This window comes from Mixophyes fleayi, chromosome 5 (genome assembly GCF_038048845.1).
Source record: "Mixophyes fleayi isolate aMixFle1 chromosome 5, aMixFle1.hap1, whole genome shotgun sequence".
Taxonomy (NCBI): domain Eukaryota; kingdom Metazoa; phylum Chordata; class Amphibia; order Anura; family Limnodynastidae; genus Mixophyes; species Mixophyes fleayi.
In genome coordinates, this window is record NC_134406.1 from 107,279,414 (window position 1) to 107,297,103 (window position 17,690).

A 17,690-nucleotide genomic window follows, 5' to 3' on the forward strand; every position below is an offset into this window, starting at 1 on the left:
GTCATTGCAATGTACAGTAGTTTTTTTTTACATTTTTACACCATACACATTTAAAGTACTAAAATTATACAACTACCTGTAAAGTGAATCTCAACTCATCAATGGTTATATTTAGCGGAGGGGAGTAGGTCGCTGTAAATTTGGCACATACGAATGTGAGGAGTGACTACAGTGTAAAACAGGCAGGCACACATCATGTCAGCAGTCTCTGGGAAGCAGGTACTGTTTTAGTAAAAACCATATGCACATATAGTGAATGGAATGTATGGACCATAATGTTAAGCCCCCAAGATTCCCTAACCCCCCCATCAAGAACAAGTGGCCCATCCAAGTCACAAGGTGCTCTTTTAAATCAGATGATGTGGCGATCCAGTTCTCATTCTGGTTTTCTCATGAACAACCACTGGATGAGCGAGGTACTCTATACATTTTCCTTATGCTATTATGATTATTGGGAGAATCAAATTGTGACTTTCCTTTTTAACAGAGCTGAGCAATGTATTCTGCCCTCATGGCTCAGACCCAAAATCTTCAGTTTTGTGATTTAGTAGTCCTTTATTTTAAAAACTGCACATTTTCCTTATAGCAAAAGTTAATATAAGTATTTTCTTCTTTGCGGTTTGATTTAATAAGTCATAATATTTGTCTTTTAGAGAACATAAAATGCGAAGGGTACCATTTAATTTTCCACTTCAACAGGCAACAGAATAACTAGGAACACCCCTGCTTGCAACAATATATATTAAATATGTATTGGAAACAGAGTAAGCTCTACTCTACTGCCTTGATCCTTGATATTCACACGTATAGACATGTATATTGTATAGCATACAAATTTGAAACATACTACACATACATCGTCAACATATATGCAAAGAGTCATATGTACTACTAAAAGCAAACTTTATTTAATTTAAATACAAGGCCACTTGAACAAGAATTATTTCAAAACAATAAAGCACTATAATATTGCTTTGCCTTAACTGAAATAAATAGCAGTTCAAAAGAGGATTTGTTAACAACGTTTCAAAATGTGCAGTTTGTGGGTTTTGTAACCATTCAGTTTGGAAGCAGCTACTTTGATCCATACAACATTAACTTTTTTTATCAGAATCTGAAAGACAAAGCAGAAAAGTGGTAACATGAAAACACTTTCAAATATGAAGAATACAAATTATAGACGATGAAGTGAAAATAAATTAAAGTTAAAGGTTAACGAGACCTTTTCATTAACCACTATGGGAAAGACCTGTAGTTAATGGTGAATATGCTGCCTGAACTGCAGAGTTGGAAGACATCTGGAATTTTCCTTGTTCCTCCCCAATCAGTTTTTCTTTCCCCAGACTGCAGCAGGTTGACTACCAAAACAGACTACTAGTAAGAGCAAGCAGTGTGAGGCATACACAAGACAGTGACGGGACTCACCGAATTGCATGAACCTCGGACTCCAGCCAAGTAATCTTTTGGGATTGTGTTTTACTTAGGATATTCCACCCTAAAAATTTAATTTTCAGCTTTAGGGGGAATAATTCCATTTTAATAAAGTAATAATAATTTTGTGGTAAAATAGGTTTCAGATTGACATTTTAAATATTGTATTCAAACTTGTGTTTAAATTCTCATAACATAAAATTATGTTTTCAAATAAAAAATGTATAAAAACCTATGTAATGGACAAGCTTTTTTCTTTTGCTAGGGAAGATGATCTCCTGTTTGTCAATGTAACTTAATGACGTCATATGCAGAAATAATGTATTATGAGAAGCATAACAAAACATGGGATCTGAATGTACAACACCCATTGAATGAGCTTTGTAAGTCGTTGGATTTTTAAACGTAGAAGCAGAGTTAACACTTCTAGCTCCAGAAAATAGATACAGTATATTTAAAAAGTACGCACAAGTACTCTGTCGCCAAAAGGGCAGTACAAGATTATTAAATAATTATTATTGGTTAAGAGTAATATATACATACATACACACATATATATTATTAAATAAAATATATATAGTATTTTTCAGTAGCAGGAAAACATTGTCTTATGTGCAATTTACCTTTCACCCTGGCCTACTGTGGAGGCTTCTTGTCTTCACCTTGTTGACGAAACCAGTCATCACCATATCCATTGCTAAGCAACTTACTGAAATTAACAGCCTCATTTTTATTCCCCGGCCTCCAGCGTAAGAGAAAAGGGACAAAAAATAACATTTGTCAAATGTGTGTCATAAATAAAAAAATAAATATAATATAATATAATATATCTAATATATAAATGTCTAGTGGCGTGTGTTAGTCTGTCTGTGGAAAAAATAAAACCAAGCTGCAGCGCCATTTGCTGGGCGGAGTTATACACCGACCTACTAAATTCTTTGTGTGTGGAAAAAAAAATTCAGAAAGGGCTGATATTTGGTATACTAAGATGTTTTTAATTTGTTAATTTAATTTGTTAATTGTTAAAAGTGTTTATAAAGATTTAAAAAATATATATATATTTCTTGAAGGAGTAGTGACAGTTGGGAGTGGTTGGTGGTTGCCGGGGGTGACAGTGGGGAGTGGTTGGTGGTTGAGGCCTGGGCTATGGCCCAAATGCATGACAAGAACCTTTTTAACATTGATTTGACTAGAATGCATGAGTATCATGCACGGGTTAACACATTATATATATATATATATATATATATATATATATATATATATATATATATATATATATATATATATATATATATATATATATATATATATATATTTTACTACAACATAAGCAAATTATGTTTAAGATTATAGTCTACTTATAGATCTGTAGACAAAGTAGGATTTAAAAAAAAAAAAAAAGAAAAAATATACTGAAAAAGCTGAAAGATGTCATACAAAAGACAAATATATATTTGACAATGTATTTCAATGTCTTTCTGTGAATACAGCATGCCTAGGATGATATTCAAAGGGTATACGCAGCTGTTTGTCTACTGTTTCTACTATTACTTAAAAACAACCCCTCTCCCCTGCACCCCAAAAAGAGTATATAGTCAAAGCTAGTCTGGCAAGACAAAAAAGAAAGAAATTTAATAAGCGAAAATACTGTAGCACTCAATTTAATATAATAGCTAATGCTTACTGTGAAATATTTCTGACAAAGTAAATGTATAAATGCTTTCTATGTACAGCAGCCTACTTCTTCCCAACAGCTACTAGTATTTTATGTTCCACCAATCCAGAAATCCTTTGTAAAGCTAATCTATCCTAACCACATAAACAGGTGTGTCTCTAAAGCTTTATGCTAAAGAGATAACAACAGCTGTGATCATATTTATTAACCCCTCCCAAAAGCACAGTTTCCGTATAAATCTTTCTTTTTACACTAACAAAAAGCTGCAGATTCTACCCTGCATATTTGAGCCACTATCTACAAAAGCTAATAGGAAAAACACAAGTGAGTTAAATGAGTAAAATTAAGCATTTCCAGAACAAACTGTAAGTATGAAACAGGCATAAAGAAAATCATTGAGTATTTTTAAAGGGTGTTTATTTTTGCTGTCAATTTTAAATGGAGGAACCCAACTTCCAAGGCGATGCTCTAGATCAGAGGTCGGCAACCCCCGGCACGCAGCCCCTTGAGTCCTGGCACGCTGTCCGACTGTTCTAAATGACAGCCGGAGAAGAGCTGAACTGTTGCGCAAGTGCAGCAGTTCAGCTCTTCTCCGGCTGTCATTCCTTCCCCAACACTGAACTGTTGCGCAAGCGCAACAGCTCAGCACTTCTCCGTCTGTCATTTATTAAAAATGCGCAGCAGATCAGTGCCGGCAGCGCAGTTCCTCCCAAGCACCTTTGCGGACCGTTTCACTGCTAGACGAGGTAACTATAAAATTATATCATTTTTTATTAATTTATTAGTGTCCTAAAAAATTTTCTTTATCCAATTCTGAGGCCATAAGAGTCAATGGGGACATTACTGTGGCATAAAATGTATTGGGGGCAACTGTGGCATACTATGTGTTTCTGGGGGCAACTGTGGCATACTATGTGTTTCTGGGGGCAACTGCGGCATACTATGTGTTTCTGGGGGCAACTGCGGCATACTATGTGTTTTTGGGGCCAACTGTGGCATACTATGTGTTTCTGGGGGCAACTGTGAAATACTATGTATTTATGGGGGCAACTGTAGCAAAGTATGAATTGGGGGCACAACTATGTGGCATAAGATGAATTGGGGGCACAATTATGAGGTATGATGTGAACTAGGGCACTACTGTGCGGCATAACATTTTTTTTTGCTGGTCCCTTACTGTTAATATGATATTAGCCTCATAAAATGATATATATATAGCCGCCGAGAGGGGAGGGGGCGGCTACAAATTGCCTGAGTCCCCTCTGGAGACCTAATTTTGAAAAAAGAAATAATATTTTTTAAAAAAAAATTATTGAGTGCAGGGGGATCGGTAGTGGCTACATCCCCTTCAGCTTAGGTACCTTCAGACGCCAGGTCATGTGACTGCAGTGGTCACATGGTACTCGGTGGGCTGCTGGCTATCTTCCCATGCTCTGCAGTGGAGAATAAGGTAAGAAGAAGGTGTGATGGAGAGGGGCATGTGTCACTAAAGGTGATGGGCAGAGGGGGGGGCAAGTGTGATTAAAGCATGTGGGCAGAGGGAGGCACGTGTGATTAAAGCATGTGGGCAGAGGGAGGCACGTGTGATTAAAGCATGTGGGCAGAGGGGACATATGTGAGCAAAGCTGCTGAGCAAGGGGGCATGTGTGAGTAATGCATTTTTCTGTAAGATGGTGGCCTGGTGCTTTTCACCTGCTAGACATGCCCCGAATGATACGACCACTCGCATGGTAAAAAAAATGTTTTTTCACTATGCTTAACTATAAGGGAGGACCCATGGAGTTGCTGTACTGAGGCCATGAATTTCTCTAGGCAAATGTGTTATATATATATATATATTACACACACAAACTGGGCTTGACTAGATTTTAGCTGGCACTCCGATAGAAAAAGGTTGCCAACACCTGCTCTAGCTTGTAAGCACTCACAGACAGGGTCATTTCTACTGTATGTCTCATATCTGTCCATCTTTGGGCAGCACGGTGGCTAAGTGGTTAGCACTTCTGCCTTACAGCACTGGGGTCATGAGTTAAATTCCCCACTTTATCTGTGAGGAGTTTGTATGTTCTGCCCGTGTTTGCGTGGGTTTCCTCTGGGTGCTCCGGTTTCCTCCCACACTCCAAAAAACATACTGGTAGGTTAATTGGCTATTATTAAAATCGACCCTAGTCTTTGTGTCTGTCTGTGTGTGTGTATATGTTATGGAATTTAGACTGTAAGCCCCAATGGGGCAGGGACTGATGTGAGCGAGTTCTCTGTACAGCGCTGCGGAATTAGTGGCGCTATATAAATGGTGATGATGATCTCCTACGACCCCAATCTCATATCTTAAGTATGTCATATCTTAAGGAATTTGTACCAGTATCCGTGCTAGCTGTAATTGCTAGCTCATGCATATCCATATATGCTTTATTGTATTCATGTATTGGTTATAATGTTTATTATATTCATGTATGTCATATCTGTAAGACGCATGTTAAATCTTATAAGATGAGTGAGCCAAGGAAACTGTGGTGTCCTATAAACTATACTGATCTCAGTGGCTGTCGCAGATTTCAAAGAAATTAATTTCCAAACTGGGAAAAGACAAGAAGTCATCTTATAAATGCTATGTATTTATAATTTTCATACCTAAAACACAACATGACATTAGTAACGGCAATTAAATATTTCTGTCTTCTGCTGTTCTACACAATACTGCTTTCAAAATGGTGCATGACTTTCTGCCTCAAACTCTCATTAGTGAGAATGTATAACCCATTTTAAAGTAGGAGTTTTTCATTTAATTTTTCTATAGAAGACCAATAAAATACATACTGACATTTAGTGCAGGGAAACGTGTTGCTCTGCAAAAGCACTGCTCCCTAACATTAGTAAAAAACAAAACCCCCAAACCATTAATTCAGTCAGATACAGTGCCTACGGTAGCCACAAAAAAATAACAAAACCACACAAAAAAGGTCTGAACATAAAGAACAAAAAAAAACAAACCAAAAAAATTACAATATATTTAACACAGGGTTCTAAGTATTTCACAAATAAAATAGTTGATGTGTGGTCCTCTATAAATGCACACCACTCAAACCATGTCCCGACAATTTTGGTCTACTCTACAGAATTACAGTGATTTGGCCCAGTTAAAATACTTACATCGGGGGAAAGAAACATTTTTTTCCAAGTTTGTCATTTTTAGCTTTTGAGAGGGGAGGTCCTTCTCCAGATGGAATTACTGGGTTATCATTCGTAGTTTTCGGATTTATCGCAGGAAGCTTCACCTATGTTAAAGGAAATAAGAGAAGGATAGATAGATTATTAAGTAACAGCTGTAAGTGACTTTTCTATATAAAAATAAGCGGTACTTTCCATGTAAAGTAAAAACATAGTATGTGAGGACTCTTGGGATGGAGGACCCCTTTAATGTAATGTAGATACCTAAAAAGTTTCTATGCTGGTCAATTTGTTTTAAGGATGCTAAAAGTATTTGTCATCATTACTTGAATGCTTTTTGTCCCCAAGCTCGTTTCTTAACTGCAAAAGAAAAATGCATACCTGCACTTTATTTTCCCACGTTCACCTGTCTACAAACTGCTTTTCAAGGTGCACCCCCTACTTCCCAGACACTAATGTAATTCTCCATCCACCTACATTTGTATTTTCGTAAAACTAAAAAACATCACTATAAAAAAAGACCAACAAACATCCACTTTAGGCCCTAACAGATGGGGAGGCTAGTCTGGAGACAAAAATAAATAAAAACAATTGACTTCTTAAATGCACTCTTTTCCATAGAAAATTAGGATAATTGGAATATAATATATATATATATATATATATATATATATATATCTATCTATCTATCTACTATATAAATGCCTAGTGGCGTGTGAAAAAAAAAACCAAGCTGCAGCGCCACCTGCTGGGCAGAGTTATACACTGACCTATATATTTCTTGAAGAAGAAGTGACAGTTGGGAGTGGTTGGTGGTTGCCGGGGGTGACAGTGGGGAGTTTTTAACACCTTAAGTAGCTTGATGAAGGATGTGGCGATGAAGATGAAGGATGAGGTGATGGAGAAAAATGATGAGGTGGTGACATGTGGACAAAACCACGGTAAAAAAGGGCGCCTGCGTCGGGAAGTAATGCTCTTCCCCTGAGGAGGCCTGGGCTAGGCCCAAATGCATGACAAGAACCTTTTTAACACCTTAAGTAGCTTGATTTGACTAGAGTGCATGAGTATCATGCAATATATATATATATATATATATATATATATATATATATATATATATATATATATATATATATATATATATATATATATAGCGCAATTAAATTTATTTCCCATGTCAATTTTAATCTACTTTGTCCAAACTGTATTTCCATATTTTTTCTTGTTGTGCTAACCTGTTCTCATATTCCCTTTACAGTTTTTATGTACCCAAAGAACAAACAAAAATTGAAAAAAGAATGAAAAAAATTAAGGAAAAAAAAAACAAAAAAAAAACGACTATAATACAAATAATTAAGATTAAATATTAAGTTAAATATTAAACAGTCACATATGGATAGAAAAACAAACAAGAAACCAAGACACATATAATAGATATTACAATAGAATAACTAAAATGTTCACTAAATACTAAAATAGAATCAAATATTGAAGTGTAACAATTAGAGAAATCTAAGTGCTACTGCTGGTTATATCGAATCAAAGGCATTAAATCTTTAAAGAGTTTTTTGTATATCATTAAGGATATTTGGGAGTTTCCGTCTCATAACCACGTTAAGGCTGCTTTACAATTTAATTACCTATGTTTTGGCATTTGTTTTATTTGAATTTTTAAGCAAAATAAGATTTCTGGCCCGATATGTTTTTTCTTATATAGTAAGTTTTGTTTAGATTATGTTCTTATAAATAGTATGACTATTTACCTTCTTATTTTCCATTGTTTTGCCTTAAGATTGCAGCTCTAAGCAGAGCCATCTCACCTTTATATTCAATGGGGTGGAATTCAATTGGCCGCGTTACTTGAAAAAGTAACGTGGCCTGCGCACCATTACCGTTATTACGGTAGTTTTAATGCCGGCTTTTTGCTCGCAGCTGCCTGAACTGCGAGCAGAAAGCCAGGTTAATTTTACCGTAATAACGGTAATAGTTTTTACGCAGCAGTACTTCGGGGGGAATTGAATTCCCCCCAATGCATGTTAACTTCATTTCACTATTGAAACTTTTCAGATTATGTTGCATCTTTTATAAGTGAAGAAATATGATGATTATTCAGGTCTGTATAGATATTATACATATTACTCACTAGAGGGAGCCAATGTCAAGTTATTATACTTTTCAGTAGTGAAAAACACATTTTGTAAGGATTATAATAGTCACTGACGGACACATTAAAGAATATAGAAATGGCAACACACTGAAACAAAACAAAACGCAACAAAACAAAAACAAAACAAACACACACACACAAAGCTCATACATACGTATTTAAAAGCACAATTTTTTTTTTATTTTCTTTTATTTATAAAGGCACCAGAAAGGGTCCGCAGCACAGTTTATTGTGGTAGCTGTGGCAGTAGATAAAACCTTCTTACCTTTCAAGCCATCTGAGTTACTATTTACATGAAGTAGCTCTGAACAATTTATAGTAGTTTTATTATGCCATCATTTAATTTCCTTTCATACTCTGGGGCAAATGCAGAGTTGACCACAAAACAGACGTAATTTATGCAAATTAAAATTGAGCGAAAAGAAAAGCATATCTACACCCAAGTGTGTGTGTGTGTATGTATACATTATATATATATATATATATATATATATATATATAAAGAAATAGAAAAAAAATAAAACAAAAAAACATTAAAAATAAGAAACACCCCCACATACCTTCGTTCTCTACATTATTTCTCTTCTAAAACCTAACTTGTGTTGATTAGATTGACAGGCTGCAGCATGTCATTTTGCTTACTATTTTTTTTTTTTTCAAAGGGATTTGGAAGCTGCAAGAAAGAAGAAGAGGATACCCAGCAGGGATTTATCTATATATCCTTGCACATCTGCATCTAACTGCATTTGCAAGAATGCGCCCATACTGTACTCTGGCTGTGTTTGCATGCCCCTTCTTTGTTTCATTCCGCCTCTCCAGGCGTAAGGAGGCACAAGTGTCAAACACGAGCCACGCTGCATTACCACGTGTGTACAGTGCAAATTCACACCAAGTAAACTGGTATAGTACTCACTCTGCACCTTAATAGCATTAATGACAATGGTAGGTCACAATGCTCGTTTTCAGAGTACCCAATGTGATATGTACTGGTATAAATTTAGGAAAGCTGGTGCTATGGAATGGGGTTGCTTTACCTCATCATAACCATTTTTAATCAGTAATGTAGACTGGCATTGCACAATCATTTTAAAGGGCTAACTTTTTTCCCCAAACGTTACTGACATAGAGGCAGATTCATTTAGCTGCGAGGTGCCGCTGGACATCGCCTCAATGTTCTTGCTGTCCTCCAGGCTGGATACCGTAGAGAAATCTCTGCTCATTTACCCATGCATCTCTATGGGACGTGGGGAAAAAGAAGAGGAGATTTTAGTAAAAACTCCAACGCAATGCGGCTCTGTAGACTGTTTGGAAGACACATCGCATCACCTTGTGGCCAACTAAATCTGCGCCATAGGCTTCCGTTGAAAATGTTTAATATCACATCTTTTGTGGGGATGGACATCTTTTTAATCTTCGTTATTTTCTCCTGCAGCATGAGAATATGATTTCTCCACAGATAGTAACACACTAAAGAAGATATTTCCAATGTAAACCTAGACACTATTCAATTATATTTAAAATTTCCAACTTGAAAAATTGTGTGTTTTCCTTTAACACCACATTAAACAGATATATTATCAGAGAATACTTTAGTCTACTTCATTATGACACTTGTCTTGATTTTTATTCTTCAAATATTAAACACCGAAAAGTAAACCCAATACCTTTTTGTCATGGTTCTCGTTTCCATCATCCTCGGTTTCGCGCTGCCACACTGTCTTTTGGTCAAAATCAAATGGACCTCTTTTCCCCTCATATTTCTGTTCACTTTGCTCTGTACCAAACGCTTCATGAATCATGTAGTCTGGGACATTTCTCAATGGTGCGCTGCTGTAGTAAAGTACAGAAAATGTGAAACAATCCAGTGAATTAAATATGCACATGCACTAGTAAATGTAAACAAATGTGAATCTCTCATACTCTTCTAAAATGACACATCTATTCCTTTGTACAAATAATGTTCTCTTACCTTACAGAAAAGTAAAACACCCCAATGCCACATAGCATCACACTACAATGATCTCTTGCTCCATGAGACCTTCTGTTATAGATGTGAATGTATGTCAGTTGAATTGTGCAACCACGCAAACTGATTACTTTTGCAAAAAGGCGCAAATGTGCAGTAAGACAATAGTCATAATTCCACAATCCAGTGCAACATAGACAAGGAAAACAAATTGTCCTGTTTTTGAGTCAGTCAACCAAACAAACAATGATCAGGGTCTCTCAACCGTTTGCAAAAACAGCAAGTATGTTTAATTACTTTACAGTAGAGATCGAGGCAACCTATTTGTCAGCTGTTCACTAAGTGGTGAATGCTGTACAGAGAACTGATCTTTACTTGCATATTAAAATAGGTGTACCTACCCTTAATGCCAGTTACTAACAGAAGGGAAGCTGCATTAATCCAGGCCTGGACAAATCCCAGGAGCCCCATAGCCACCATGTATAAAGACGGCTGCTGAAGTCTAACTTATGCGCGGTTGTTTCTCACTGGATATACCAGTTCCGTCCCCTAAACACTCCAGATGAATCATAGATTTAGCTCACTAGCATCACTGATCTGTGCCTAATTTTGTTCACCCCAGATAAGTTTCAGATATAGCCGGGTAATCAAAGAGGTTACTAAGGCTTGAATACACAAGCCCCTAGGGTTTTAACGATTATGTGGAGGTTGTATACGTCATGTTTGCATTTTCTGAACAGTGTGTTACATAGCACTTGTTGCTTATAGTTGCCAATCATAGCCTGTATCTGAGAAATATCCCTTGACTGTGAACAGTTTCAGTAAACTGTGTCCTAATCGAGAATTATTTACCAAGATTACGTTTTTTGAAGTAATAAATACACCTGTAGCATTAGCGTTTGTGACCAACAAGTGGCTGAACAGTGCTTACTTATTAGACCTCATTATTATTAGGTGAGTATGGACTGTAAATTTACAATGTATTTTGTTAAATTGTTAAGGTGGCCATAAAATCCTTAGTTTACACCTAATGTCACCCCCCCCCCCCCCCCCCCTCTTTTAGGTAGTCTTGCAGCATTTTCTGCAAACTCAATTGCTACGTAGTTAATATGGTTCAAGATATACAAAAGTCCATCAAGTTCAAAATTGAAGATCTACCTTACTAATTTGTTGTGTGTGTGTGTGTGTGTGTGTGTGTGTGTGTGTGTATGTAAGGATTTGCTATCACCACCTCCTTTGGTTGATAATCATCATCTGTATACCCTTACAATAGGTATTCTAGTAGTGTATAAAAATAAAAAAAAATGTAATAGCAATATCTACCGGTATAGTTTGGGGAAGAAAAAGTAATCAAAATGTGTGTATGGCTTTTAATCACAGTGCATGGCCTCATAAATGCTGTACAGATTAACAAATCCTTATTAAATATGCTATCAATGTGATGACAGGTAAATTTAATAGCATGAAAAAAAAACATGCCAAGAAAATAGAAAAATCATAACTGTCCAACCCTCTAAGGCCTTACAGTGGCCCCCACCTTCCTTGGCAAGCTGAACTGCCATTATTATTCAATTTCTCCCTCCCCCAGAGTGTTTGGCCCATAAACAGTGGCCCTTTTCACATACAGTATGATTTTGGACAGCACTGGACTATAGTATTGTAATAGACTGATGCTTCTGAAGTGAGTTACGGTATGAAAGAATGGGTGAAATATAAGACTCTTCAGATTGGCTACTTCTGAACTAAAGTGATCTTGTGTGACAGGGAAGAAGCATTTTCCCTTAACTCCAATCAATCACTTAAGGAACAAATCAACACTTATGAAAGTTTCTTTTTCTAGCTGTAACCGTGCCACCACCATGAAGGATTATGGGAATTAAATGTGTCGAGTTGAAAAATCACAAGTGTACAAAAATATGGATTTTTCTGTAATCATTTGTAAAATATTGATATATTTTGAAATGAAAATGTCATCTGGATATAAAAATGTCATGATAGATAAAATGAACTTACACAGTTAGTTCAGATGGAGTTAAATCGTCATGACTGTACCAGTCAGGTGTTGCATAGGCGACTGCTGAACTTTTGTTTGGTGCAGGTGTCATTTGTTTCAACAAATCTAAAGGTTAAAAACACAAAAATTATTATTTTAAGCAAGAACGGATGGAGCATAACAAGATTCATATGGTGTATTTATTCTGCAAATGTTGCATTTCTTATCTGCGAGCCTCATTGGGGGGCAACAGAATTTCATGATTTGATTACATTTTGGAGCAATTCAATGCTGGAAATGTGTTTAAATTATATTTTGCAAGTCAGAGGAAACTAGACATTACTTTATATCCATGGGTTGCATCTGAAAATTTAGTTTATGGGGCTCAAAAGGTCCTTTAAGACAATCATTTGTTTTTTAATCTCCTGAAAGGGATGTTCCCAGAGACAAGCAATACTTTAAAGTAGGCATTTTATTTTAAGTCAAAATACGTTTTTAAATGGTACTTATGTCTTCCATTCTATTAAAAATGTCCGGCCCTACATTTCAATGAGGCTGGGCTGTGAAGGGGGAGCATCTGACATAAGAGCTCTCATATAAATCACCAAACACGTGCACATTAAACCAACATACAAATCAATTAAAATTTGTGTCCCTTGTTGTAAGAAACATGAATGGAGGGTCAAATAATCAGCATTCCAGGAGAAAATTGGAAAGTTTACATTGCTGATGGGAGCAGGCCAAATGTGATATTAGGGCATGCTTAGTGATGCTTTCCTGTCTGCAATACATGCACTTTGGATTCACACCCTCAAAGTGACAATATTGAATTCATCATATGCATAGATGGGCTATCATGTTGCTCATGTAGTTTTAGGGTTGTTTACACAGTGAAAAGAGCCTATACATCTGTGATTGCACCTACTTCTACAAATAAGGACATACATAGGTTGACCTTCACACTGATCACGGGTATGGTCCATTTGCATGATTATTGTAGTTGGGAAGGGCGACACAATCATCATCACCATTTATTTATATAGCGCCACTAATTCCGCAGCGAATCTACAGAGAACTCATTCACATCAGACCCTGCCCCATTGGAGCTTACAGTCTGATTTTTCTAATACATACACTCAGACAGACAGAGAGAGAAAGAGAGAGAGACTATGGTGTGGCAGGAAACCGGAGCACCCTGAGGAACGGCCTTGTACAAATACAAACCTCACTATTAACAATACCCTACTATCTCATATGGCCCGACCGATCATTGATTCAACTTTTTCCCCCTAATATACTGTTTTATTTGACCTTCAATCATGTTTCATATAGATTCTGACAATAATGGGGCATATAAGCTTTCTTTATTTCCAGAAGGAAATACTGTAGTCCAAATCACCATTTCATTTTTGCAACATCTGACAGCTGGTAAAAAAATTAAATTAAAAAAATATAAATGGGAAACCACTTTAAAAGTTCCTTTTATTAATCAAATACCTTGCATGCTTTTTGTTGCAACAGTGAGCAGCACAAAGCCCCAACCTGCTCTGAGTACTTTAATTACAATACATAATACTGTATTTACTTGCTCAGATGCTTGTGCTCCAAAAAACACTTGGGCTAGAACATTTAGTGATTGAATGCGATGACAATGCATCTCTTTTTGACAATAGATATTTACCACAAACTGGTTTAATATACCTAAGTTGAAGTAAGTAGTGGTAGTTAAAGTCAGGCGTTTGGTACACAAACACTTAGGACAAGTAAGACACAGTCTCAGAATTTAAAGCAAAGTGAATAAAACACTGAATTTCAAAGTTTAGAACTTTTTGTATGAAACCCCTCTAAGTCTTGCCTTTCTCAGGTCACAATTAGGTGGGGAAGTGAATGTGGCACCTTATTTGATAGGATCCTTACCCATCAATGCAGGTGATGCACTCGCTTTCTCGTTCTTTCTTGGCCAAGAGATTCGGCATGAATAGACACTACTCCTGCTTTGTAATCTACAGCAACTACACAATCATAAAATACCGGCCCTTTGCTTCAGGCAATAGTCGGTCACCTAATTGCTGCATGAGTGGGTTTTTTTTTTTTTATAAAAGTGAACAACTTCCTTAACACATGTCACACACTAAACAGCTTATTTAAGGAGCAATCATGTACTGTAATCCATAGTAACCAAGTAGATATCAGCTTTTAGCATTTTACATATAATCAGGTTAATGAAAACTATTACCTGTTTGGTTGCTAGAGGTTACAGTACTGATTGTTCTACCAGTTATTAAATAAGCTTATACATACCTGCTCGACCTCCTTGTTTGGCCAATTTGACATAATCAGAGTCGGTTTCCTTGATCCAATTTCTGCGGCTCTCATGCATTAACTCATTATGAGGTTCTGCAAGATCACTCAAACCTGGAATTTGTGAGGTGGGTGGATTATTATCTTTACTAGTCTTCTCACTTTGTTTCAAAGGTGCATGGTGAAACCAATCTGCAAACATGAACCATAGTATATTATTCGGTCACTGTGTCTAACCAATATGCTTGTAAGAGACAATTCTCATATGAACGCTTATTGCTTTATAATTCCTCTAAGACAGCTATTCCCAACCAGTGGTACTTGAAGTGTTCTCTTGGGGGTTCTCAGAAGTAAAGAAAAGAAATATCAGCAATGGCTGCATTGTGATGCGTCTCCTGTCAGGTGACATATCAAGTCCAGCCAGGAAGCGAGTTAGAATTATCAGAATGGCCTGTCACCATCTGAGAGCTGCAGGTTGCCACATATTTTCTGTAGCTAGCAATGTACTTGTAGTTTTATAGTATCTGGAGATATGAAACTTTACTGTAGTAACATTGGAGTTCATGTACTAACATTTGACTTCTTTGCAGCAATTTCAGTGGGCTAGATAACGTGTTGCTTAGCTTGTATATGTGACAATTTTATTTGCATTTTGTTCAGGGGTGGGTGCCCCCGACCCCCCCCCCCCCCCCCCCCCCAACGACTTTCGCTGGGTACACACTACAGAAATTTCGACCAACTTTTTATGCCGAGCGATTTTACATGCTATCGATGGTCCGATCGCTCGGTCCATGGACTGCATACACAATAGCCTTGTTTAGGACGATAAAAGGGAAGAGCGGACGTCCATTAAGCGACTTTTTACAGCCATGTTGTCGTGAGCAATGATTTAAATTTCGTACACACTGCAGCAACATTTGCGGGAAGTGTACGAGATACCAAAGACATTAGCATAAAGGGGCAGAGCTTTCGCTATAGTTAACTCCCAAAGCTGCCTAAAAAGAGAAGGCTACACTGTCTCTTCATTCATTTCTATAAAATAGAAGTTTAGTAATATACATTAAATTTAGGAAAACATTTAACTGCTCAAATGGAATGCAATGATTATTCCCTAATAATAAAATCCCTTCGTATGTAATGGAATGCTCTCGGCGTGCATCATCGCTGATTAGTCTACAGCAGAAACAAACGCCCATGTCTGAGTGTATAAAATGACAGCGAAACCTGTTTGGCGCCGAGGAGCGTCAGAAGATGGCGAGTGAGAAGATGGCAGTGGGGGTTTCGGGTGAGGAGAAGGTGTCAGTGGGGGTTGCAGCTATGGAGACAGAGACGGAGATAGAGTCAGAGATGGTGCTGGAAGGGCCAAAAAATGTTGGAAAAGTTAAGGTGCAGGATGGAGATACTCGAGAAGAGCAAATCCAATGAGCCCAAGAGAGGTGGAGATGATGGTAAAAGTACTGGACCAGGACGACGACGACGACATTAAAAAAGGTCAGCAGCACGTGTAGTGTACCTGTTAGAAGGACTTTATTTCATTCTAATTGAAAAGGAAAAACCGTTATAATAACCAAAATGGCGCCTGTTTTCCAGAATGCTCGGGGGTTAAGCCCGCTATTGTTGCGACTTCGCCACAGGGACCAAAATATAAATTGATCTCGAGCAGTGTGAAAGGTGAGAAAATGAGTATTTATGTCGTTGAATATAAATTACAGATATAGAAGTTAAATGGTAAACATTTTTTATTTCCTTGTTTCGTAGATAAAGAAATCAAAGGGAATAGAAACCCAAGCGACATCAAGACCTGTTCTGCCACGAACCAGTAGCACCTTTAAAAATACTGAATACTAAAAATAATACTCTGCAGTATTCAGCTCTCTGATTGGTATGGGTGCGCTCACTTCTCATGCGGATCTTTCTGACAGCTGTGTGTGTGTGTTACAATTTTTGTACCTTTTTCATGCAATAAAAATGTTGCTTGAACACTGTGTGGTTTATTCTGGGTACTTCACAATTATAAGTTAATAAAAGGTTAATATAACTTTAATAGGTTATAAAGGTATAAGTGTATAAAGAGTAAATATGAATACATTGCCGACATAGACGCAAAGGGTAATAACACACGTGCTTTACACAAGTGTAATAGTCTGCAGCCAGACAGGTGCAATATACATAGATACAAAACACAGTGATGTGCGGATTCCGCACCACGTGGGACTGGGACAGACCTCAAAAAATTTACATACACACGCCCCTCAGGTCGAGGAAGAATCGGAGGATTGTCGTGGATCGGTCGGAAATTTATACACACTACAAAGCGGAAACGAGATTGGAACGAAAATATTAAACGGTACGACCAACCAAATGAGGTGACAATCGTCAATTTTTTGCAGACTTTCGACCATCGAGTCACTACACACACTGACCCGACTTTTGAACGAGTGGTCGTATGTCGGCTGTTTGAGCCGATTATTGGGCGAAAACAGTGTAGTGTGTACCCAGCTTTAGGCTGCACACAGGTCCACTCAGGTCTTAAAACGCCGCTGGCTGGAGGGCTGCAGATTACTGCCTCCTCCTGAAGTGCATGCTTTCACCAACCATAAAAATACACACTTTTCAACAAGACTAAAACCATGTTTCTTACCTAGTTAATAAATATAAACAAAGAGTGCGAATCACCTCTTTCTAGCTAGAATAGACAATGGATCGTTGGTTAAACAAGGGAAGTAAAAATGTTGACTATGAAACAAACACACACACACACACACACACGATACACTAGTTGATGCTGCTGCATTTTATCAGCCATGTACTGAACCTTCCCCTCCAAAACATATTTATGAGCAACAAAAATATAATCTCTCAAAATGCAGAAATCTAAAGTATGACAATGATTATATCAAAACTGGTTATACATATATTGGGCATGAAGAGCACTCAAAACCACAGTGTGTTGTTTGCGGGGTGGGGTGGGGGGGGGGGGGGGGTT

At 37.3% G+C, this 17,690-nt stretch overlaps 1 protein-coding gene across 4 annotated transcripts in view; it reads right to left on the reverse strand.

Annotated features, from left to right (window-relative positions):
* Window positions 1–886: 886 nt before the first annotated feature.
* The window catches only part of C5H7orf57 (chromosome 5 C7orf57 homolog), a 38,309-nt gene continuing 21,505 nt past the window's right edge, over window positions 887–17,690 (reverse strand). For 2 of the 4 annotated variants that reach the window (XM_075212659.1, XM_075212657.1), the window contains exons 3-8: window positions 14,705–14,896; window positions 12,424–12,529; window positions 10,109–10,274; window positions 6,260–6,384; window positions 2,055–2,173; window positions 887–1,114 (exon numbers count right to left, since the gene is read on the reverse strand). In XM_075212659.1, coding sequence (XP_075068760.1) covers window positions 2,068–2,173; window positions 6,260–6,384; window positions 10,109–10,274; window positions 12,424–12,529; window positions 14,705–14,896 — 695 coding nt within the window. In that variant the 3' untranslated portion in view covers window positions 887–1,114; window positions 2,055–2,067. The remainder of the gene's footprint in view (window positions 1,115–2,054; window positions 2,174–6,259; window positions 6,385–10,108; window positions 10,275–12,423; window positions 12,530–14,704; window positions 14,897–17,690) is intronic. The other 2 variants (XM_075212658.1, XM_075212660.1) reach the window with 2 other exon arrangements.